General features: G+C 40.8%; 1 protein-coding gene across 1 annotated transcript in view; it reads right to left on the bottom strand.

Moving 5' to 3' along the window:
- Positions 1-26,457, bottom strand: part of SNX3 (sorting nexin 3) — an 85,833-nt gene extending 59,376 nt beyond the window's left edge. The window contains exon 1 of the mRNA XM_066373530.1: positions 26,011-26,457. Coding sequence (XP_066229627.1) covers positions 26,011-26,172 — 162 coding nt within the window. The 5' untranslated portion in view covers positions 26,173-26,457. The remainder of the gene's footprint in view (positions 1-26,010) is intronic.
- Positions 26,458-26,782: the final 325 nt, after the last annotated feature.

Here is a 26,782-nt window from a genome sequence, read left to right as displayed (position 1 = left end):
CCAGATGGTTCCACCATGAATTTTACCAAAGACTTAACACCCATCCTTCTCAAACTATTCCAAAAACTTTGAGAAGATTCCCAAGCTCATTTTACAAGGCCAGCATTATCTTAATTCCAAAATCAGATGAAGACACTACAAGGAAAGAAAATATAGGCCAATATCCTTGACGAACACCTCAACAGAATACATAAGTAGCAAACTGGATCCAGCAATACATTAGGAAGGTCATACACCATGATCAAGGGGGATTTATCTCAGGGATACAAGGTTGGTACAACAGCCACAAATCAATAAAAGGTGATACACCATATAAACAAAATGAAGGATAAAAATCACATCATCATATCAATAAATAACAGAAAAAGCATTTGATAAAATTCAGCACCCATTTATGTTAAAAACTCCCAACAAAGTGGGAACAGAGGGAACATACCTCAAAAAGACCATATATGGCCCTGGCTGGTTGGCTCAGCGGTAGAGAGTTGGCCTGGCGTGTGAAAGTCCCGGGTTCAATTCCCGGCCAGGGCACACAGGAGAAGCGCCCATCTGTTTCTCTACCCTTCCCCCTCTCCTTTCTCTCTGTGTCTCTCTTCCCCTCCCGCAGCCAAGGCTCCATTGGACTAAAGTTGGCCTGGGCACTGAGGACGGCTCCATGGCCTCCACCTCATGCGCTAGAATGGCTCTAGCTGCAACAGAGCACTGCCCCCTGGTGGGCATGCTGGGTGGATCCTGGTTGGGCTCATGCGGGAGTCTGTCTGACCGCCTCCATTTCTAACTTTGGAAAAAGGAAAAAAAAAAAAGACCATATATGACAAACTCATAGCTAACATCATACTCAATGGGCAAAACCAACAATCCTCCCCCTCAAAATCAGGAAGAACAAGACACAGATGTCCACTACCACTGTTCTTATTCAGTACAGTACTGGAAGTTCTAGCCAAAGCAATCAGACAAGAATAGAACACATCCAAATGGATAGGAATAAGTAGTAGAACTGTCATTATTTGTAGATGACATGATATTGTATTCAGAGAACCCTAAAGAATCCACCAAAAAACTACTACAACTGATAAATGAATTTAGAAATGTTGCAGAATATGAAATAAATATCTAGAAATCAGTTGCATTTTTATACAACAATAAAGAACTACAAGAAAGGACTATTAAGAAAATCCCACCTGACCAGGCACTGGTGCAGTGCAGAGAGTGTCAGACTGGGAAGCAGAGGACCAAGGTTCAAAACCCCAAGGTTGCTGGCCCTGGCCAGTTGGCTCAGCAGTAGAGCGTCGGCCTGGCATGCAGGAGTCCCGGGTTTGATTCCCGGCCAGGGCACACAGGAGAAGCGCCCATCTGCTTCTCCCCCCCTCCCCCCCTCCTTCCTCTCTGTCTCTCTCTTCCCCTCCCGCAGCCAAGGCTCCATTGGAGCAAAGTTGGCCCGGGCACTGAGGATGGCTCTGTGACCTCTGCCTCAGGAGCTAGAGTGGCTCCGGTTGCAACAGAGCGATGCCCCGGATGGGCAGAGCATCGTCCCCTGGTGGGCATGCCAGGTGGATCCCGGTTGGGCGCATGTGGGAGTCTGTCTGACTGTCTCCCCGTTTCTGGCTTCGGAAAATACAAAAAAAGAGAAAAGAACCCCAAGGTTGCTGATTTGAGCACAGGCTTACCAGCTTGAGTGCGCGGTTGCTGGCTTGAGCATAGGATCATAGATATGACCCCACAGTTGCTGGCTTGAGCAAGGGGTCACTCAGTCTGCTGTAGTCCCCCGGTCAAGGCACATATGAGAAAGCAATTGACAAACAAGTAAGGAGACAAAGGAGTCGCAACGAAGAATTGATGCTTTTCATCTTTCTCCTTCCTGTCTGTCTGTCCCTATCTGTCCCTCTGTCTCTATCTCTATCATAAAAAAAAAAAAGAAAGAAAACAATTCCATTCAAAATTGCTTCAAAAAGAATAAACTACCTAGGAATAAATTTAACCAAAGATGTAAATACATGAACTCAGAAAATTATAAGACACTGAAGAAAGAAATTGAAGAAGATATACATAAGCAGAGGCATATATTGTGTTCATGGATAGGAAGAATGATCATTAAAATGTCCATATCGCCCAAACCAATCTATTGATTCAACACCAATTCCCATCAAAATACCAATGGTGTACTTCAGAAAACTAGAATAAATATCCCCAAAATTTATATGGAACCACAAAAGACCCCAAATAGCCACAGCAATCTTGAGAAACAACAACAAAATGGGAGAAACCATGCTACCTGATAGAAAACTATACTACAAGACCATTGCAATCAAAAAGCATGCTACTGGCATAAAAACAAACACAACAGAGAGCCCAGAAATCAACCCATGCCTATATGATCAATTAATATTTACAAAGGAGGCAAGAACACACAATGGGGCAGAGAGACTCTATTCAATAAATATTGTTAGGAAAACTGGACAAATACACACACAAAAAATGAAACTAGACCACCTTCTTAAACCATACACAAGAATAAACAAAATGGATTAAACCAGGTGTCCAGAACCTATGGCTCGCGAGCCAGATGTGGCTCTTTTGATGGCTGCATCTGGCTCGCAGACAAATCTTTAATAACAAAAAGTAATAACGTTAAAAATATAAAACATTCTCATGTATTACAATCCATTCATTTCCTACAGCTCATGTTCATGGTTGCGGGTGGCTGGAGCCAATCACAGCTGTCCTCTGGGACAACACCAAATTTTTATTGGATAATGAGTAATGTACACGGGTCATTGTGAGGTCATGAAGTTAACTTGCCTACTTTTAATCAAGTAGTCAGCTAGCTAATTGCAGAAACCCTTTTGACGAAGAAGATGGCTAAAATAAAAAAAGATAAGTATCGTACTTTTCAGCAGGAACGGACAGAGGAATTCGCCTTTGTGGAGAGAGCAGGTTCTGCTGTGTGTCTAATATGCAATGATAAAATTGCATCGATGAAATGGTCAAATATAAAGCGGCACTTCGACACACACCATACTAATTTGCATTGAAATATCCAGTGGGGGACAGCAGGAAGAAAGCATGTCAAGAGCTACTGTGCAGAGTGCAAGCTAGTCAGCAGCAACTCCGTATCTGGACCCAACAAAGTGACTGGAATTCGGCTAGCTTTGCTGGTGCTTTAGCAATTGTGAGAAACAGAAAGCTAATCACAGATGGGGAGTATGCCAAAACATTCATGCTTAATGTTGCCAATGAACTTTTTGACGACTTTTCGGATAAAGACAAGATAATCAAATGAATGAAAGACATGCCTCTGTCGTCAAGAACTGTTCACGGCCCTGGCCGGTTGGCTCAGCGGTAGAGCGTCAGCCTGGCGTGCGGGGGGACCCGGGTTCAATTCCCAGCCAGGGCACATAGGAGAGGCGCCCATTTGCTTCTCCACCCCCCCCTTCCTCTCTGTCTCTCTTTTCCCCTCCCGCAGCCAAGGCTCCATTGGAGCAAAGATGGCCCAGGCGCTGGGGTTGGCTCCTTGGCCTCTGCCCCAGGCGGCAGAGCGACCCCCCGGAGGGGCAGAGCATCGCCCCCTGGTGGGCAGGGTGTTGCCCCTGGTGGGCGTGCCGGGTGGATCCTAGTCGGGCTCATGCGGGAGTCTGTCTGACTGTCTCTCCCCGTTTCCAGCTTCAGAAAAATACAAAAAAAAAAAAAAAAAGAACTGTTCACGATCGTATCATCATGATGGCAAATCAAATTGAGGCAACACAAGTGAAGGACATAAATGCAGCACCATTCTTTTCTCTCGCTTTGGATGAGTCAACAGACATAAGCCATTTATCCCAGTTCAGCGTGATTGCAAGGTATGCTGTCGGTGACACACTATGTGAGGAAAGTCTTGCTGTTTTGCCTATGAAAGAGACAACAAGAGGGGAGGATTTATTCAAGTCTTTCACTGAGTTCGCTAAAGAAAAAAAATCTACTGATGGATAAACTTATTTCGGTGTGTACTGATGGTGCTCCGTGCATGGTGGGGAAAAACTGAGGATTCCTAGCGCTTCTTTGTGAACAGGAAAAGACACCCATCCTAAGTTTTCACTGCATCCTACATCAGGAGGCGCTTTGTGCTCAGATGTGTGGCGAGCAGCTTGGTGAGGTCATGTTGCTGGTCATTCGGGTGGTCAACTTTATTGTTGCCTGAGCTTTAAATGATCGCCAGTTTAAAATACTGCTGGATGAAGTTGGGAATAATTATCCTGGTCTGCTTCTACACAGCAATGTGCATTGGTTGTCAAGAGGGAAGGTGCTCAGCCGTTTTGTGGCTTGTCTGAGCGAAATCTGGACTTTTCTTGAAATGAAAAACGTCGAGCATCCTGAGTTAGCTAACATTGAGTGGCTCCTGAAGTTCTACTATCTTGTGGACATGACTGAACATCTGAACCAGCTCAATGTGAAAATGCAAGGCGTTGGAAATACAGTCTTATCCCTTTAACAAACAGTGTTTGCATTTGAAAACAAGCTGGTACTCTTCATCGCGGACATTGAAACAGGTAGTTTACTACACTTGAAAAACTGGGAGAGTTTAGAGATGCATGCACAGCAAGGGACCCTGCTCAACATCTTGATCTCCAGCAGCTAGCAGGCTTCACATCTAATCTCCTGCAGTCATTCAAAGTACGGTTTGGAGAATTTCGTGACCACACTCGTCTTTTTAAGTTCATCACCCATCCACACGAGTGTGCAGTGGACAGTGCCGACCTGAGTTACATCCCCGGTGTCTCCATCAGAGATTTTTGAGCTACAAGCTGCTGACCTGAAGACCTCAGACATGTGGGTGAATAAGTTCAAGTCACTGAATGAAGATTTGGAAAGACTTACATGACACGAAGCAGAGTTGGTGAGCAAAATAAGTGGAGAGAAATGAAAAAACTTCAACCCACGGACCAGCTGATTGTCAAAACTTGGAATGCGCTTCCCGTCACATACCACACACTGCAGCGTGTGAGTATTGCTGTACTGACAATGTTTGGCTCTACATATGCATGTGAGCAATCTTTTTCACATCTAAAGAACATTAAAACCAACTTACAATCACGTTTAATGGATGGAAGTCTCAACGCCTGCATGAAGCTTAACCTCACTATGTATCAACCAGACTACAAAGCCATCAGCAAAACCATGCAGCACCAGAAGTCGCATTAATTGTAAGAAGTACTTTATTTATCATTGGTTAGCAACAGCATAACAATGTTATTAAATGAATTCAGAGACTTATTGTACTTTAAAAGTGTTGGTCTTACATAAAATGCACACATTTATTTGTATTTAGTGTTAAACATATTGTATGGCTCTCATGGAATTACATTTTAAAATACGTGGCGTTCATGGCTCTCTCAGCCAAAAAGGCTCCCAACCCCTGGATTAAACAATTAAATATTAGATTCGAAACCATAAAAATCCTTGAAGACATCATAGGCAGTAAAATCTTGAACATTTCTCAGAGCAGTATTTTTTCTGATATATCCTCTCAGGCAAGGGAAACAACAACAAAAAATGAACAAATGGGACTACATCAAATTAAAGATTTTGCACAGCAAAGGAAACTAACAAAATGAAAAGACAATCCACTGAATGAGAGAACATTTCCACTGATATGGGGAACAATATCCAAAACGTATAAAGAACTTATAAAACACAACACCAAAAAACCCACAAAACACAAAAAAATACCAACCAACCAACCGAACAATCCAATTTAAAAATGCGCAAAGTACCTGAATAGACACTTTTCTTTTTTTTTTTTCCCCATTTTTCTGAAGCTGGAAACGGAGAGACAGTCAGACAGACTCCCGCATGCGCCCGACCGGGATCCACCCGGCACGCCCACCATGGGGTGAAGCTCTGTCCACCAGGGGGCGATGCTCTGCCCATCCTGGGTGTCGCCATGTTTCGACCAGAGCCACTCTAGCGCCTGAGGCAGAGGCCACAGAGCCATCCCCAGCGCCCGGGTCATCTTTGCTCCAATGGAGCCTTGGCTGCGGGAGGGGAAGAGAGAGACAGAGAGGAAAGCACGACGGAGGGGTGGAGAAGCAAATGGGCGCTTCTCCTGTGTGCCCTGGCCGGAATCGAACCCGGGTCCTCCGCACGCTAGGCCGACGCTCTACCGCTGAGCCAACTGGCCAGGGCATAGACACTTTTCTAAAGAGGACATACAGATGGCTAATAGACATATGAAAAGATGCTCAGCTTACTAATCATCAGAGAAATGCAAATTAAACCACAATGAGATATCACATCTATCAGAATGGCTATCATCAATAAATCAAGAAACCAGTTTTGGAAAGGGAGTGGAGAAAAGGGATCCTTCATGCACTGTAGGTGGGAAAGCAGATTGGTAAAGCCACTGTAGAAAGCAGTATGGAGTTATCTCAAAAAATTTAAAATGGAACTGTCTTATGACTCAGTGATTCCAATTCTGGGAATTTATCTGAAGAAACCCAAAACACGAGTTCGAAAGAATATATGCACCCCTATGTTCACTGCAGTGTTCTTTATACTAGTCAAGATTTTTAAGCAGCCCAAGTGTTCATCAGGAGATGAATGGATAAAAAAGTAGTGATACATTTATATTATACAATGTAATACTACTCAACCATAAAAAAGGAATTCTTATCTTTTGCAATAGTATGGATGGACCTGGAGAACATTATTCTAAATGAAGTAAGATGGAGAAAGACAAGTATCGTATGGTTTCATGTATATGTGGACTCTAATGAACAAAATCAATTTACAAGCAAAATAGAGACAGACTCATATAGAGAGAGAAGGCTGACAACTGTCGGAAAGTGGTGAGCTGGGTGAGCAAGGTGGAAGGATTGAGAAAAAAAAGAGAAAGAAAAAACTCATGGGCACAGACAACATTGTGGTTTTTGCCTAGTGAGATGGGGGGGGTAGGAAAGTATAGGGGGGATAAATGGTGATGGATATGAAGACTTGACTTGTGGGGGGTGAACACACACTATGGTGTAGAGAGACGCGTTTTAGAATTGTGCACCTGCAAACCGTATAATTGTTTTAACCAGTGTCACCCCATTAAAATCAATTAATGAAAGAAAAAAAACTAAATAAAATAGTCAAGCAGACCTGGGTTCAAGTCCTCCTCTGGAACTTATTAACAGTACAACAGTATTACTATATCAGTTTACTTCTATCTCTAAATCTGAGTTGTATCATCTTTAAAATGAAGATACTGCTACTTACCTTCAACAATTAGGAAGTGTTATTACTTCATAGATATTATCACTTAATGGATTCTTAGTACGGGGCGACACATTTAATCCTCTGAAGTTTTATTTTTATGGCTAAAGAAACTCAAAAAGAGGAGTCAGGGTCAAATGTTCACTAATAGGCAGAGAGAGAGAAAGAAAGAGAGAGAGAGAGAGAGAGAGGACTGAACTCATGTTCAAGTTCAAAGCTCATGCTTGTAAGGCACACTATGGGTATAGTACTAAACTGATAACAGATGATTAGTAAATAAAGCTTAAAAATTCTAAAAAGTATTTAATAAATATCTCAACAATTATTATATGCAAGGAGCTAAGTAATATTTAGTTAAGAGGATTTTAGAAACATTTAAAAATTACATAGTACATAAAAGTGCTTCTGAGCACCCATATTAACATTAAAAGCACAATAATATGAGTAAGACCTTTTCTCCTCAAAATATACAACCTAAAAGAAAGGTATAATGTAAAAAGGTAAGGGTTAAGATGTGGCAATGATGAATTGAGGCAAGGCCTCATCCAAAATATCAGTGATAAAACTAGACATGTTAAAAACAACCACATCAGGATTCTAGAAATTGGCCAGAGACAGATAACAAACTGAAAAGCACTTACTCAAGAAAAACTACTGAACCTGAGGTCACAACAGTAAAAATCTGTTTTAGCCACCCCCCCACCAGCTCCACCAATGGTAGTTTTGCCAATGTGGGGCAAGCTGTGAGAACTAGCACCATGATGGCTGGGGTATGGGGAGGGGGTATCACTTATTAAGGTGAAGGGATTAAGCAAATACAAACACACACACAACAACTCATAGCTCTGGCTGGGTAGCTCAGCAGATTAGAGCATTGTCAATATGCTAGTATTGCAGGTTTAATTGTAGGTCAGGACACTTACAAGAATTAACCAATGAATACATAAATAAGTGGAACAATAAATTGATGCCTCTCTCTCTTTCTAAAAATTAATTAAAGTAATTTTTAAAAACCTTCAAACATTGGTCCTGGCCAGTTGGCTCAGCGGTAGAGCATCGGCCCAGTGTGTGGAAGTCCCAGGTTTGATTTCTAGCCAGGGCACACAGGAAAAGTGCACATCTGCTTCTCCACCCTTCCCCCTCTCCTTTTTCTCTGTCTCTCTCTTCCTCTCCAGCAGGCTCCATTGGAGCAAAGTTGGCCCAGGCAGAGGATGGCTCCATGGCCTTGGCCTTAGGAGCTAGAATGGCTCCAGTTGCAATGGAGCAACAGCTCAGATGGGCAAAGCATTGCCCCCTAGTGGGCATGCTGGGTGGATCCTGGTCAGGCACATGCGGGAGTCTGTCTCTCTGCCTCCCTGCTTCAAAATAAAAAAATAAAAAAAACAAAGAAACCTTCACACATTGCCTGACCTGTAGTAGAGCAGTGGATAAAGCATCAACCTGGAACACTGAGCTCGCTGGTTCAAAACCCTGAACTTGCCTGGTCAAGGCACATATGGGAGTTGATGCTTCCTCCGCCCTCCTTTCACTCTCTCTCTCATTTCTCTTTAAATATGAATAAATAAAATCTGAGAGAAAAAAAAAAAGTCTTCAAACATTGATCAATTGCTGAACCATCCTTGTGTTCCAGGAATGAATCCCACTTGATCATGATGTATTATTTTTTAAAAATGTGTTGTTGTATTTGATTTGCTAGTATTTTGTTTAGGATTTTTGCAACTGTATTTGTTAGAGATATTGGTCTATAGCAGGGGTCCCCAAACTTTTTACACAGGGGGCCAGTTCACTGTCCCTCAGACCGTTGGAGGGCCGGACTATAAAAAAAAAAACTATGAACAAATCCCTATGCACACTGCACATATCTTATTTTAAAGTAAAAAAACAAAACGGGAACAAATACAATATTTAAAATAAAAAACAAGTAAATTTAAATCAAGAAACTGACCAGTATTTCAATGGGAACTATGGGCCTGCTTTTGGCTAATGAGATGGTCAATGTGCTCCTTTCATTGACCACCAATGAAAGAGGTGCCCCTTCCGGAAGTGCAGCAGGGGCTGGATAAATGGCCTCAGGGGGCCGCATGTGGCCCGCAGGCCATAGTTTGGGGACCCCTGGTCTATAGTTTTCTTTTTTGTGTGTTGTCCTTGCCAGGTTTTGGTATAAGGGTCACGTTGACCTCATAAAATGTGTTGGGAAGTATTGCTTCTATTTTTTGAAGACTTTAAGAAGGAGAGGTATCAAATCTTCTTTGAATGTTTGGTAGAATTCACTCGTGTAACCATCTGGTCCTGGACTTTTGTTTTTGGGAAGGTTTTTGATAGTTGTTTCTATTTCCTCCCTGCTTATGGGTCTATTTAGGTTTTCCACTTTTTTCATGACTCAGTCTAGGAAGAGTGGATAATTTTGGGAATTTATCCATTTTCTCTAGGTTGTTGAATTTGGTGGTATATAATCTTTAATAGTATTCTACTATGATCCACTATATATCTATGATGTCTGGCAATTTCTCCATTTTCATTTCGAATTTTGTGTATATGAGTCCTTTCTCTTTTTTCCTTAGTGAGTCTAGCCAGGGATTTGTCAATTTTGCTGATGTTTTCAAAGAATCAGCTCTTTGTTATATTAATTTTTTCTATAGTATTTTTTTCTCTATTTCATGTAGTTCTGCTCTAATTTTTACTATTTCCTTTCTTCTGACTTTGGATTGCCTTGTTCTTCTTTTTCTAGTTCCTTGAGGTGTGATGTTAGGTTGTTTACTTGGGATCTCTCTTGTTTCTTGATATAAGCTTGTAATGATATAAACTTCCATCTTATTACTGCTTTCACTGCATCCCAGAAATTCTGGTATGTTGTGTTGTCATTTTCGTTTGTTTGTACATATCTCTTGATCTCTGGTTTTATTTCTCTGTTGACCCACTCATTTTTTAGAAGTATGTTGTTTAATTTTCACATTTTTGTGGGTTTCTTTACTTCCTTTTTGCAGCTGAATTCTAATTTCAAAGACTTATGGTAAAAAAATATGCTTGGTATTATTTTAATCTTCCTAAATTTGTTTTGTAGTCCAACATATGGTCTATCCATGAGAACTTTCCATGCACACTAGAGAAGAGCCAAAGCAATCCTGAGGAAAATGAATGAAGCTGGAGGTATCATACTACCTGACTTCAAATTATACTACAGAGCCATGATAATCAAAATGGCATGGTACTGGCAGAAAAACAGACATACAGACCAACGGAACAGAATCAAGAGCCCAGAAATAAAACCATACATATATATGGACAAATGATCTTTGACAATGGAGCCAACAACACACAATGGAGAAAACAAAGCCTCTTCAATAAATGGTGCTGGGAAAATTGGAAAGCCACGTACAAAAGAATGAAACTTGACTAAAGTTTGTCCCCCTGCACAAAAATCAATTCAGAATGGATCAAAGACCTAAATATAAGACCTGAAACAATAAATTATATAGAAGAAAATATAGGTACTAAACTCATGGACCTTGTCTGTAGAGAACAATTTATGAATTTGACCCCAAAGGCAAAGGAAGTAAAGGCAAAGATAAATGAATGAGACTATATCAAACTAAAAAGCTTCTGCACAGCAAAAGAAACTGACAACAAAACAAATAAGCAGCCAACTAAATGGGAGATGATATTTGCAAACAACAGCTCTGGTAAGGGGTTAACATCCAAAATATATAAATGTTATATCTATAAATATATATACTACCTCACAGAGGTCAACAACAAAAAAGTAAACAATCCAATTAAAAAATGGAGAGTGGCCCTGGCCGGTTGGCTCAGCGGTAGAGCGTTGGCCTAGCGTGCGGAGGACCCGGGTTCGATTCCCGGCCAGGGCACACAGGAGAAGCGCCCATTTGCTTCTCCACCCCTCCGCCGCGCTTTCCTCTCTGTCTCTCTCTTCCCCTCCCGCAGCCAAGGCTCCATTGGAGCAAGGATGGCCCGGGCGCTGGGGATGGCTCTGTGGCCTCTGCCTCAGGCACTAGAGTGGCTCTGGTCGCAACATGGCGACACCCAGGATGGGCAGAGCATCGCCCCCTGGTGGGCAGAGCGTCGCCCCATGGTGGGCGTGCCGGGTGGATCCCGGTCGGGCGCATGCGGGAGTCTGTCTGACTGTCTCTCCCTGTTTCTAGCTTCAGAAAAATGAAAGAAAAAAAAAAAAATGGAGAGTGGACCTGAACAGACACTTCTCCCAAGAAGACATACAAATGGCCAACAGATTATGAAAAGATGCTCATCTTCACTAGCTATTCAAGAAATGCAAATCAAAACTACAATTAGATACCACCTCATACCTGTTAGATTGGCTATTATCAACAAGACAGGTAATAACAAGTACTGGATAGTCTGTGGAGAAAAAGAAACCCTTATTCATTGCTGGTGGGAATGCAAATTAGTACAACCATTACGGAAGAAAGTATGCTAGTTCCTCAAAAAATTAAGAATAGAACTATCTTATGACCCAGCAATCCCTCTGCTCGGTATCTACCCTAAAAACTCAAAGCCTGACCTGTGGTGGCACGGTGGATAACGCATTGACTTGGAATGCTGAGGTTGATTGAAAACCCTGGGCTTGCCCGGTCAAGGCACATACAACAAGCAATCAATGAACAACTAAAGTGAAGCAACTATGACTTGATACTTCTTGTTCTCTCCCCTACTCTCTCTGTAAAATCAATAAATAAAATTTAAAAAAAAATTTAGAAAAAGAACCTCAAAAACATTAATACATAAAGATACATGTACCCCCATGTTCATTGCAGCATTATTCATACTGGCCAAGATATGGAAATAACCAAAGTGCCTTTTGATAGAGGATTAGATAAAAAAGATGTGGTACATATATACAATGAAATTATTACTCAGCCATAAGAAATGATAACTTATTGCCACTTATGACAACATGGATGGACCCTGAGAACATTCTACTGAATGAAATAAGTAAACCATAAAAAGCTAAGAATTGTTATGATTTTACACCTAGGTGGGATATAAAACTGAGACTCATGGACATAGATAAAAGTGGTTACCAGGGGGAGTGGGATGTGGAAGAAGGGTTGGGAGATGTGGGAGAAGGGGTGGGGGATGTGGGAGAAGGGTTGGGAAATGTGGGAGAAGGGGTGGAGGATGTGGGAGAGGGGGTGAGGCAAAAGGTATAAAGAGGGACAAATATAAAGTGACAGAAAATAATCTGAATTTGGGTGATGGGTATACAATATAATCAACAGTTCGAATGTTACAGATATGTTTATCTGAATCCTATGTACTTATATTGATCAATGTCACCCTGTTAAATTTAATTTTCTAAATAAAATTTTTTAAAAAAATCTTCATAGACACAGAGTAACAGTATGGTGATTACAAGAAGGACAGTCAGGATAAGGGAGGTAGAAGAGGGTAAAAAGGGGAAAAGGGTGACGGAAAGAGACTTGGCTTTGGATACAATACAATACAATAAACAGGTGACGTATTATCGGGTAAGGAAAGATACCCCCAGATGCTTAGCTCAATTGGGAAAGAAGACTAGCTTCCTTGAGAAGAAAACTTAAACAATATGATAAACATCAGTCCAAACCCAACAAGAAAAGAGATAGGTCAGTCCTTCTGTTGGAGGGGTAGAGGTAGGAGTACAGAGCCTCTACATAAGGAATGATGGAGATAAGAGAAACAAAATCTAATACCATAGCATGTATAGGAATTAATTGTAATAAATAATAGTAATTATAAATTAAAACAAAATTTCCCTGCAGATTCTGACATAAAATATAAAATTCCTAGCAGTATTTATATCAAAAAACTGTCAAAATGCCTCTGGAAACACATGATACTGATAAGAAATTGTACTCTTTCAATAAAGTCAGGTAAAACTAAGAGAAACACTAATGAAACCACAAGCCAAAAGATATGGCCAAAGAAAGCTGCAACAATTCAAATAATCTTTATAACAAGGTGCTTGTTTAACCAAGAATTCAAATTAGGTTATAAAAATGGAGGTTCTTTAGTGTAGTTCAATGAAGCTACAACTAAAGCTGTTTTTCTTTTATAGCTGACTCCTTATCAACCTATGGTTTTATGAAAACAATATATTAGCATGCATACTCAGAAACAAACTGATTTATTTAAAAGTGCTTTTAAATCTAAATTAATATCAGTGAGTTGTCTTTAGTTTGCTTATATGAGGACTTAAGTCATAAGACTTCCATGTTTCAATCTGATAGACTTTTCTTGAGGCCTTTAAGAAGTGGGCCTTGAGGAAGTAGAGCAGGAAAGAAACTTGGGAAGCACTTCCTCTTCTACTGGTCACAGCAAGACTTCTAAGAGACCCAAATTCATTGCAGAACAGCAAGTTATATGCCCTGAGCTAAAAATTTCGGGAAGGCCTGGGGCTCTCAACAGACCCAAAAGCAGATATTATTGAATTTTGTCCAGCACCACACAAATTTTACATCTAACCTGGTCAGGACCAAAGAGAAAAGACTAAGATACTATGCACTCTGAAAGGCACTATTTATTCTCATTCCATTTTTTTTTTTTTTTTTTTCTGACAGAGAGGGACAGATAGAGACAGACAGGAAGGGAGAGAGATGAGAAGCATCATTCTTTGTTGTGGCACCTTAGTTGTTCACTGATTGCTTTTCCATATGTTCCTTGACTGGGGGTTACAGCAGACCAAGTGACCCCTTGCTCAAGCCAGGGACATTGGGCTCAAGCTGGAAACTTGTTCAAACCATATGAGCCCACGCTCAAGCTGGCAACCTTGGGGTTTCAAACCTGGGACCTCTGGTCCCAGTCCAACACTCTATCCACTGCGCCACCACCTGGTTAGGCTTATCCCAGTTTACTTTTAGTTAATCAATTTTTTTCTACTTCATAGGTTGTCTGTTTTCAATTTATTAATGTTTTCCTTTGCTCTGCAGAAACTCTTTAGTGTAATGTAATCCCACTTACTTATTTTAGCTTTTATTGCCTATACTTTTGGTGTTTTATACCAGAAATTATTGCCAAGACCAATGACAAGGAGCTTTTTTCCTGTTTCCTTCTACGTGTTTTAGGGTATCTGGTGTTACTTTAAATCTTTAATTCATTTCAATTTAATTTTTGTGATATAAGGTAGGGGTGCAGTTTTATTTTTTGCACATAGATATCTAGTTTTACCAACATTTATTGAAGACTGTCTTTTCCCCATTGTAGGTTTTTGGTGCTCTTGTCAAAAATTAGTTGGCTGTAGGACCTTTTCTCTTTTTAGTGATCATGTTTGTAGCTCATTGGCTCATAAATTTGTGCCTTCACTTTCCTTGAATAAAAGGAATTGTTAGACTATTTTAATTTTGAGATCCATCATAGCTTTTTCTTAAATTTTCATTTATTAATTTTAATGCGATGACATTGATATATCAGGGTACATATGTTCAGAGAACACATCTCCAGATTATTTTGACATTTCATTATGTTGCATACCCCTCACCGAAAGTCAAATTGTCTTCCGTCACCTTCTTTCGTTTTCTTTCTGCCCCTCCCCTCCCCCATCCCCCCCCCCTTACCATCACATTCTTGTCCGTGTCTCTGAGTCTCATTTTTATGTCCCATCTATGTATGGATTCATATAGTTCTTAGTTTTTTCCGATTTACTTATTTCACTCCGTATAATGTTATCAAGGTCCATCCATGTTATTGTAAATGATCCGATGTCATCATTTCTTATGGCCCAGTGGTATTCCATAGTAAATTAAGTCTCTAACCTTTAATTGGATTAAATTTTTTCCTTTATCTTCATTAGTAGAGAATGGGGTGTGTGTGAAGTTCATGCACACTGTGGGGTTTGATACATGGGTCATAGTGAGTACACTGTGATTACTGACCAGAAACACAGTGAGATGGGGCAAAAAGGTCAAAGATACTCAGGAGAAAAAGCCATGTGTACACTGCACTGATCCTTTCATATATGACCCATCCTTTTATATTAGAGGTCAGTATCACTTATAATCAACTGAAGACAAGTCCAACAAGTCCATTTCAATTCCAGGGAAACTGGACAAACAGATGTCTGGCAGTTTGAGTCTAATACTTCAGATAGCTCCATATGGCTAACAACTACTTGTCTTAGAGCAATCTTAGACAAAGGCAGATCAAAAGTTCTAGAGAAAGGCAGATAAAAGAACATATTCCTACTAATCTACTAAACTTATATTAATAATTGATGGCCTACTTCAATCTATAAAGCTCTTAATTTATGCATATTTTATCAGATAATTTTTTTAAAATATGTTCCCTTAGCTCTGACATTTTTTGTGTGTTGACAGACAGTGAGAGAGACAGAGGGACAGATAGACAGGGACAGAAAGACAGGAAGGGAGAGAGATGCCAGCAACCTTGGGCTCAAGCCAGTGACCTTGGACTTCAAGCCAGCGACCTTTGGGCTCAAGCCAGTGACCATAGGGTCATGTCTATGACCCCACACTCAAGGAAGTGACCCCGCACTCAAGCTGGTGAGCCCATGCTCAAACCAGAGACCTTCGGGTTTCGAACCTGGGTCTGACACTCTATCCATTGCGTTACCGCCTGGTCAGACAGCTCTGACATTCTTGAATGTTCTTCGTACAGAAGCTCCAGGTGACTTACTTATTTAATACATACTTTACATACTTCATATTTTCTTAAGTTGGACTTCTGAAATCTATTCTATCACAAATGGATGTAGGTGTTTCAAAAAAGATTCTTTCTCATTTTAAATGACTGCTTAAAGATGGAGGTTTCTTCTAAAAATAGAAACAAAAAATGAAATGTGACAGCAGAAGAAATTGTGCAGTTATACACTGCCAGAAATATGTAAATATATTTTAGACTTTGAGATCTAGAACTGTAAGTTGCAAAAGTCTACATACTTTTCTCCTAACGTGTGCAGTGAATGGAAGACACTATGCTTCTGAGACCTTACTTGAAATTACGGATGGTCAAAAGGCCTGACAAAGTATGAAACATTTTCTAGTCAAATTTTATTTTATTATTTTTTTTTTTTTTTTCATTTTTCTGAAGCTGGAAACAGGGAGAGACAGTCAGACAGACTCCCGCATGCGCCCGACCGGGATCCACCCGGCACGCCCACCATGGGGCGATGCTCTGCCCACCAGGGGGCGATGCTCTGCCCATCCTGGGGGTCGCCATGTTGCGACCAGAGCCACTCTAGCACCTGGGGCAGTGGCCAAGGAGCCATCCCCAGCGCCCGGGCCATCTTTGCTCCAATGGAGCCTCGGCTGCGGGAGGGGAAGAGAGAGACAGAGAGGAAAGCGCGGCGGAGGGGTGGAGAAGCAAATGGGTGCTTCTCCTGTGTGCCCTGGCCGGGAATCGAACCCGGGTAGTCAAATTTTAATCAAGAGCCTGAAGTATTCATTCATTCATCACCTAGTACACATAATTTTACACTTGTCTAGTTTCAGAAGTTAGCCCTCTCTCATACAAGGGCACTTGAACACAATAGCAAGCGTAAATAACTTTAGCAAAGGTTACATGGTTCTTTCTCTTATATGTAGTGCTTTAATAGTTTTCTCTTCAGTTTGTAAAAATAATCCTCTACAGCCTATTAACATAAGTAAGGTACTCAACTTTTTCCATGAGAAAAATATTTTTCTATGCCTTTTGTATGATATAAACATCTTGGCAGACTAGAAGGAAGGATAATTAGAGCCAATAGTGCTAGATTCTGATGGGGAAGAAGAAAGAAGGCTGTGGATGGCCTATGATCAAGAATCAGAGTCAGGCTGGGTGGGCCCTAGTCGGCTGACTCATTCCTTTGGAGTTTAAAGTGTCTCCTTCTGTTGGAAATGATACTTAAGACAGGAGCCTAGTCATTCTTATTAGTTTCCTATTGCTGCTGTAGAAAATTAGCAAACTTAGTAGCTTAAAACAACACAAAGTTATCCTACAGTTATGTAGACCAGACATCCCACATGGGCGACCAGGTAGCTCAGTTGATTAATGTCATCTGAATATGCCAAGGTTACAGGTTCAATCCCCAATTCAGGCACATACAAGAATCAAACAATGAATGCATAAAAAAAAAAAAGTGGGACAAGAAACTGATTTTTTATCTCTCTCTCAAATCAGTAAATTAAAAATTATAAAGAAAAAGAAAATCGTCTTAAACTAATGAAGGAAATAAACGTACAAGTCCAGGAAGCAGAGTCCCAAACAAGGTGAACCCAAAGAGGCCCACACCAAGACACATCATAATTAAAATGCAAAAGGTTAAAGACAAAAACAGAAATGCAGCAAGAGAAAAGCAGCTGGCCCTGGCCGGTTGGCTCAGTGGTAGAGCATCAGCCCAGCATGTGGAAGTCCCAGGTTTGATTCCTGACCAGGGCACAGATGACAAGCGCCCATCTGCTTCTCCACTCTTCCCCCTCTTCTTTCTCTATGTCTGTCTCTTTCTTCTCCTGCAGCCGAGGCTCCACTGGAGCAAAGTTGGCCCAGGCGCTGAGAATGGCTCCATGGCCTCCGCCTCAGGTGCTAGAATGACACCACGTGCAACAGAGCAACATCCTAGATGGGCAGAGCATCACCCCCTCATGGGCTTGCCTGGTGGATCCCGGTTGGGCGCATGCAGGAGTCTGTCTCTCTGCCTCCCTGCTTCTCACTTCAGAAAAATTAAAAAAAAATTTAAAAAAAAGCTGTTGGTTACTTACAAGGAAGCTCCCATAAGACTGTCAGCTAATTTCTCAACAGAAACTTTGCAGATCAAGTGACTGGCAAGGAATATTAAAACTGATTAAAAACAAAGACCTACAACAAGAGTACTGAACCCAGCAACCAAGTGTTCAATAAAGCAACTGGCCCACAGGAGCTCCTCAGATGTTAACAAACCTAAGAAATTTAGTTAGGAAAAAAACTGATTAGTTTTGATAGAACACAACTGTGCAAGTACACAGATTACAGAAAAGAATCATAACCTAATGTCTAAGTGAAAAAGCTCTATAATTAGAATTTATTTCAACTTAAGTATATCAACATCACCTGCCCTTTTAAAAATCTATCGATTTACTGTATTGTTCCATTTTAAGAGTTAGTATCAGGCCCTGACTGGCTGGCTCAGAGAATAAAGTGTCCACACAGTATATGGACATCCTGGGTTCGATTCTCAATCAGGGCACACATGAGAAGTGACCATCTGCTGCTCTCCCCCTCCCTTTCCCGCTTCTGCAGCCAGTGGCTCGATCAGTGCAAGCACTGGCTGGGCACTGAAGATAGGTTGGTTGATTGAGCATTGGGTCCAGACAGAGGCTGCTGGGGGGATCCCGGTCAAGGTGCATGCAGGAGTGTGTCTCTTATCTCCCCTTCTCTCACTTTAAAGAAAAAAAAGTTAATATCAGAGTTTCTCATTTTTTAACTTAACCCCTTTCTACAACCCATACATTAAAGTTACCCATGTCGGCCCTGGCCGGTTGGCTCAGTGGTAGAGCGTCGGCCTGGCGTGCGGGGGACCCGGGTTCGATTCCCAGCCAGGGCACATAGGAGAACCGCCCATTTGCTTCTCCACCCCCCCCCCTTCCTCTCTGTCTCTCTCTTCCCCTTCCACAGCCGAGGCTCCATTGGAGCAAAGATGGCCTGGGCGCTGGGGATGGCTCCTTGGCCTCTGCCCCAGGCGCTAGAGTGGCTCTGGTCGCGGCAGAGCGACCCCCCGGAGGGGCAGAGCATTGCCCCCTGGTGGGCAGAGCGTCTATGCCAGGTGGATCCCGGTAGGGCGGATCCCGGTCGGGCGCATGCGGGAGTCTGTCTATCTCTCCCCGTTTCCAGCTTCAGAAAAAAAAAAAAAAAGTTACCGATGTCAGTAGTACAACCAATTTAAATATTATTAAAGATCATTTAATAACGGCATAGTGCCATATCATGTAGAAGGTTAACATATAAGAACACAAAACATAAATGGTGATATGGTATAAGAAATTATCTCTGGGCTAGAAAATATGTAAACCATGATGCTGGCTAGAATGATTACAGTCAGTTTTGTCAGGCACCTTCTTCATTTTGCCACTGACTCTAAAACTACTGTAAACCAGTTGCCTATTAGTTTTATCAGCACCAATTTTCTCTCTTTAAATCGTTATTCAAAGAAGTTTACATAAGGCTTTGGGTGAGAACATAAGCTTTATAAATTGAAAATCCTTGTGGTTAGCCTTAATATGAACAGTAGATGTAATCTAATAACTCACAAAGTTAGATTTTTTTCCTCTGTAGAAGAATAGTGTCTATTTCATTCAGCACCCAGCAATAGGGCCCCAACTAGCAGTGTTATATTTAACTACCATTGCCTCAATCATTTGCTACTGGCATCCTAAACTAAATGCTTTTCATAGTCCCATGTTTTGAAAAGAAGACTGCAGTGTCTTTTTTCTTCCCATTTCTATTATTTCAATGCTACATAAACTCTAGACCAAGGACTAGCAAACTTTTTCATGAAGGGCAAGACAGTAAATAATTTTAGGCTGTCACAACTACTCAACTCGGCCCTGTTAGTATAAAAGTGATCATAAATAAAATGTAAGTAAACAAGCGTGCTGTGTTCCAATAAAATTTTACAAAAACATGGAAGCCCATGGCTTGCTGATCCCTGCTCAAGACTCATTAGTGTCTTATGAACATTATCAGTTATATAATATGGGGGAAATCTTTGAGTGTCAATTTAAACAAAGACATGATGATACATAGATGTATGCCTAGTCAACAAAATTTTTATATATTTGTTTCTACCTGGAGATAACTAATAATGCTAAGGCAAAACAGGAGTAAGATACTGAGAACTAGACACAAAGAGGGGAGCTTTGAGACTCTTGTTCCTCTTATGGATTAGGATCCCCCAACTTACAGTAGAACAAAGCAGCTCATGCCATAAGGGTAGGAGTGGAAAAAATAAAACGCAAACAAGCCATAGGGGGTTGGTGTGGAAATAATTTTAGAAAAGGCAAGCAAATACAGATATCAGTGATATCTGTCTTCCTAAGATTCTCTAGTAGACTTTGATCTCGCTTATTTTGGTGGCTCAAATTACATACTCCATCATTTTATGTCATCAACTAAAATGCTGGACCTATCTAAAAATGCATACATAGTTTTAAACAGCCACTGAAAGAAAAAAAAGTTTATTATCTACTTTCAGTACCTCTAACCAAACTTAATCCCATGATAAACCTCTATCAAATATGCCATGTCTTCATGTGTGCCTCCTTTCTCTACTCATCAAAATTAATTTTCAAGAAGGGATCAAAATTTATTCATATTTAATAACAAAACTAATGAGAGCTCAATTTTATTTCTTCCAAATCCAATTAACTTTCTCAAAACTTTGAAATTTCAGACATCAGCAAAAAAGGGAAAAAATTAGGAGAGATGATCAGAGTGTTGCAAATGCCACACCTAAAAAAGCAATCATTTATTTGCTACTGAGGCAAAGAACAGTGTCTGTTCTTCCTTTCTTCACATGGCTGCCCAGCTAGACTGAATTTTCCAGTTTCCTTTGTGACTACATACGGCAATGGGCAGGGATATGTCTTTCCCTTGGCTAGAATGTGGATGTGATGTTGGAAGCTGACATTCAAGTCACAATATCAGCTGACGATTTCCTGTTCACACGGAAACAAAACAAAACAAACAAATAAACCCTCTATTTTTGAGATCTCTGTGAGAACAGCCCAAGCTATATTCTATTTGATACAACCTTTCTGGTAAGTTACAGCCAATGTCACTTTTTGCTACCATGTCCAAATTCCTAAGTTAAATATTTCTTTAAAGAAGTAGGACTTGAGTTGAAAGCTTTAAGTTATTTTTCTAAGGAATCAATAAACAGCAGTTCCAAGATTATAGTACTGCTTTTTCTTGGATATCATCTTTCTTACCTGATGTTCAAAAATTGCTGGCTTTGCTTACATGGAAGCAGCATAATATGGTACAAACATCAAAGTTGTTTGGGTATGTTTATGAAGGTGAGGAGAGGAAAATCTCTTATCAGATAGAATCACAGTGATAGCTAAAAGTTAACCCTTTTTAGATTTTCCACTTTAAAGGTGTAGAGTGGCAGTATTAATGAAATATAAAGATTTACTAAATGTATATATTATTTTATTTTTTATAAATGTGAATGTTCAGTGAGGACAAAAGTACAAGTATGGGTTCTGAAGATCAGAAAATCTAAATTCAAATCCCAGTTTTGCCATTTATTAGCTGTGACTTTGGGCAAGTTACTTAAGCTTTCTAAATTTCACTTATCCATTAGTATACATTATGGGTCAAGTACAGTGCCAGGTGTTAAGTAAGGGTAGTTATGACATATGTTCCTTGTCCTCAAGGAGCTTACAGTAGAAGATACAGAAACCAAAAGAAGCTGCAGATAATCAAACTTACCTTGGGTGAGAGACAACTTTCTGAGCCTTCATTCCCTAGTCTGTTAAAATGGTCAATATAGAACAGAGTTCCTAATAACCCAAATATAACAGGGCTACTTTTTAATTGCCACTCTTCCCCACCCCCATCTTAGGGGATGGGTTAGGTAAGAATCTTCAAAGCTACTAACATGCCTCTCCTTGACAGAGATCCTGGAAGTCAGCCATAGCTAGCAGGAAAGATGTATATCAGACAACATCTTATGGTCAATTCATGAAACTACAAAGATTGTGCAGATGTCTTCTGACACCAAAATGCCTTGATTCTTTAAAATATTATTTTGGCTCTCTAATAATACATGCTTATAAATCCTAAAAACAAGTCTAAAAATTAATTTATTTCTCAGCTTCCAGTGTGGATATTAATGACTTTCAATGAAAAATTAAATACAAAAAATTAATTAAAATAAAATAAAAATTAGAGGATTCACCAAAAAAAATAACCAACATGTTTAGAAAGGCAAACACTGTCAAGACGTTACTTTTACTAACCATTTTTCTCATTACAATTTTATTAGAAGACTTTACTATTCAGCTTTATGTTTTAATATGCCTCAACTTCAAAAGACTACTTTTATAACTGTGAGATAATGAATATCACCTGAACTTATTGTGGTGGTCATTTCACAATATATTATTATATAGCAAATTATATTGTACACCTTAAATAAATACAATGTTATATGTCAATTATATCTAAAAAAAACTGGGGAAAATACTAATACAGTAAAATTATAGGAATCATACTACCTTAAAATACGGAGTACTGTGTTCAATATTTTTTATCTTAAATGTGATATTTTCCATGGTCTCAATGGCATCATAACTTTCCACATATCACTCAAAATATAATAAAAATGTAAAACATTAAGGAAAAAAGGCTATTTAACTACTAAACAAAATGGCTTTTTAAATTTTATTTTTTAAGAGGGGGGAGAGAGAGAGAGGAGGTGGGAGGTATCTATTCATTGATTCACTTATTTGTGCCACTGACTGCTTCTCATATGTGCCTTGACAAGGGCTCAAACTTGTACCCTTGCAATTTTGAGCCAGGACCTCTGCACTCTGGGGAAACACACTACCCACTGTACCACTGGCCAGGACAAGATGGCTTTTTAAAAACACATTTGCCTCAATGAAAGTATACTTTCATGTCAAGTAGGTGTCTTGATAAGATCATCTATCAAACTGAGTAATTCAACTGCATATTAACATGAAAAATGTAACTGATCACTGACTTTTTAAAACTGATTTTTAGAGAGGGAGTGAAGAGGGAGAGAGGGAGAAATAAAGAGACAGACAGACAGACATCAACTTTTCATGCTGTCACTGGTTGATTCTTGCTTGTGCCCTGACTAGGGATTGAACCTCCAACACTGGCATGTTGAGACGATGCTCTAACCAACTCAGTTACACCGGCAAGGTCAATCACTAACTTTTAATTTAGAAGATAGGAGACTTGACTTTAGGGAGTTAATGTATGATGCAGTATACATGTGATGTATTATAGAATGGTAGACTTGAAACCTGTAAGTTTTATTAACCAGTTATAATAAATTCAATTAAAAAATTTAAAAAAGAAACAAAAACAAAAAGAAAGAGGTAACCTTCAAGTGCTTATGTACCAGTCACTGTGAAAAACAGATTTTATGTGCATTATCTCACTTAATCCTATGTGGCAGGTACTATTATTAGCATACCTATTTTACCAAGGGGAAGTGGAGTTTAGGTTTTGTACCTTACTCTGCTAACAAATAATACAGCTAGTCTTTGAACTAAGAGCTCAAGAAAGATCCTTCACTTCACTCATGTTTGAAACAGTTGCCTCTTGATACAACAAACTTAATTAAAATCTCCAGAAAATTAAAGTTACATTATAGAACAAACTTCATAAATAGTGAGTGAATTTCCCCTTTAGCCTTCCTGTTAATATGCCAAAATAATTCTAGATCCTGAACATACCTAAAGCTTAATCATTTATGGTGCTCTCTGCTATACCTACCTATTAGAACAATTTTAAAAAACATTAACCCTACTAATTATTTTCAAAAGCCCAAAGACTCTAATCAAGTGATCCTAACAGTCTTAAACACTACCCTCAAACCAAAAGATAAATGGAGATTGGGAAACTTGCATTCTAAAGTACCACCATCCAGATAAAATTACTCTGTAAATTAGAGTAATTTCAATCAGATGCTATAAAACTGAACATTTTTCTCAAGATAAGAATTAAAGAGTAACTCTAAGATAGTTTAAGGACTCAAACTCTGAAACATAAAATGACTTGCCACATGGCAAATTCAATAGCAAAAGGCAGGCACCAGGGGCTAGGGAGAGCAGCAACAGCTTAGAAAGGTGGTAAAAACCATTACAAAATGATTTACCTATTCATTTCACTGGCCATTTTGCCTTAATAAAAGAGTAATTATTCTCAAAAACCACATGCTGCTTATTAAGACCTAATAGCCTACTAATGGTGTCCTGAGCTTGAAGTTAACACATTAAGAGAAACACAATGGCATTTACAGGTAATAGACAATTACATTTTCTTATAGGGCACCTGCATTTATGACTGTAAAAGTCATTAACAAACAACAGTTTTTTCTATAATATAAACCAATGTATATGTACAGTTTAATTCTGTAACTTAAAAGGGATTATTTCCTTTAAAATGCAAATAACCACATCCATAAACACACCTTGTTTTTAAGTGTCACATCAGCTATTTGGTAATCAAGTATCACATATTTTTAAAATAAATAATCAGACTAGAGCCTATTTAATATAACAAACTCATCAAGATCAAGTCAGTTATTAAATGGAGGAAGTGTAGGCAGGAGATTCCACTTCAGTTGCATGACAGGAAGTACTAGCTATGGAAGTTTAGAAACAGGAATACCAAGTTCTGTTTCAGCAAAAGAAAGAAAGGAAAGCATGCTAGTGAATAAGGGTAAAAGAGGAAGTTCTTTTTAGCGAACAATATGCCATATATTTAAGACAATCTAAAGTCATTCCAAAACTTAAAAAAAAAAAAAAGCCTTTCCCAGAAGTGGTAATGAACTTTCCTAGGTACACTGAGGTCTGGATTTGGAGTTCCACTATAACAAGACTGCTTATGTATGGATCACATTTTACACATCTGGAGGCGGAGGTATGGACGGCTTGCATCATGAAACTGTTAGTTCAAAATCTTAAACTAAAATAGTATGATTCTTAATTATTTTAGCAACACTACCTAAGTAAATAATTTTTTAAAAATACGTAAGTTTCTTAACAATGTGAACACACTTAACACTACTGAACTTTACACTTAAAAATTGTTAAAATACCAAATTTCATGTTGTGTTTTTACCACACAATAAGTGCATAAGTTAACGAGAAATTATTCCACTTGTTATGTAAATTTTGATTAAAGCTAAATTACTATACTTAATTCTTAATAATTTGTTGTCATCTTTAACAACTGGACTCATTTTATGTAATTTTTAAAAATACTTCCATACATGAGCATGAATTACACAGAGAAAGTGGAGCACTACTCTCAGTTAGCATCTTTCAAATAATCTGAATTACTTATTGCCAACAAATACTAGTTGTGAAATTTTAAGTGTATTTCCACTTCAGCTGATTCATTCATTCAGGGATGTGCAAGTCTCGAAATGAAGAGATCAAGACCTATTGTAGTTTTGGATTGTGAGGCAGACATCACTCCCCACTCCTTCTAGGGGCCCAGAACGCGAAGGGCAATCCTTTTCATTTTCAATCACCTTTCTCACCTGGCCCAGCCGCACCAAATCTGTCAGGCTTTCGTGAACTCCCCCGAGGCTCTGCTCAGAAAAGTGTACGACCGAGCTTACGCTGGTAGCTCGGGAAGAGAGAGAAGCAACCAGCTTGGCTTGGCCATCTCTCCTGTCCAGGAAAAGATAACTGGGAAGCTTCAACTTGGCGCAAACCCCCTATCGAAGTCGCATCTACCTCCCTTCCCGAAGGACTGTGTTCTGTGTTCTCGAAAGATCTACCCCTTTCCAACTCAAATGTCATTCCGGAATCAGCTGCTGGAGGGACAGCGGCGCCCAATCCACGCCCTGTTCTTCGAGCACCTTCTCCCAGTGCCAGCGCTGGGCTCAGCGGGCTCTGAGCCTCCATCCCCAAGCCCTCAACGGAAAGGGACCCCGACCCCGACCCCGACCCCGGCCCCCGCCCCGCCCGCGGACAGGGCTGCCCTGCCCATCAGCCGGGGGAACCGGCCTGGGTGCCTCTGGGCTCGTTGGGGGCGACCTGGGAGGGCAGGAAGGGTCTCACGGTAAGTGGGGAAAGACGGCCTCACCTTGACCCTGATTTCATAGGTGGTGAAGCGGCCCCGGCCGACCCCCACCGTCTGAGGGTTGCTCACATCGATCTCGAGGAAGTTGCTGGGCGGCCCGTAGGCGTCATTCAGGTTCTGCGGCTTGGTGATCAGCCGCCGGGTGTCTGCCACCGTCTCCGCCATTTCGCTGTTGCCGCCGCCGCCGCGGGCTCCCTCCGCCCCCGCCGCGCTCCGCCGACGCCGCCGCTGCTGGCCGCCGCGGGGACACCGGGCTCGCGCGCAGCGGTCGCCAGGAGAACGAGCACGTAGAACGGGCGTTTACCCTGACCGCGAAGCCCCGCCCCGCATCCCGCCGGCTTCCGTCTCTCGCGCCCAGAGAAGAGACAGCTGACTCGCCGGAGCGGCGCGCCGGTCTCTGGACGCCTCTGAGGCCAGGGAGTCGGAGTGCCGACTAGGCGGAGCAGCAGGAAGAGCGAGGTCACGGGACTTGTAGTCACGGAAAGGTTCCGACCAGACTACAGCGCCCACAAGGCACCGGGCGTGCGTGTCGCCGTGGGAGTGCGGCCGAGGTGTTTAGGCACTGGAGGGCTCTGGGCGGGCGCTTCCTGTCTTGCGTCTTCCTGGGCCTGGTACGGTGGGAGGGACGCCGGAAATGGTAGGGTTAGGGCTAGGCGGCCTTGAAATCTGTGGGGACAAAGGTTAAATGGCGAGCTAGAAGAGGCTTACCTGCAATCGAAACAAAAGTGCTTCTTTTACTTCTATGCCAACCTACCCACCGTCTCACCTTGAATCA

The sequence above is a fragment of the Saccopteryx leptura genome, chromosome 3 (assembly GCF_036850995.1).
Source record: "Saccopteryx leptura isolate mSacLep1 chromosome 3, mSacLep1_pri_phased_curated, whole genome shotgun sequence".
NCBI classification, from domain to species: Eukaryota; Metazoa; Chordata; class Mammalia; order Chiroptera; family Emballonuridae; genus Saccopteryx; species Saccopteryx leptura.
The sequence above is the reverse complement of the archived record's forward strand: the minus strand, read 5'-3'. Positions and strand labels throughout refer to the sequence as shown.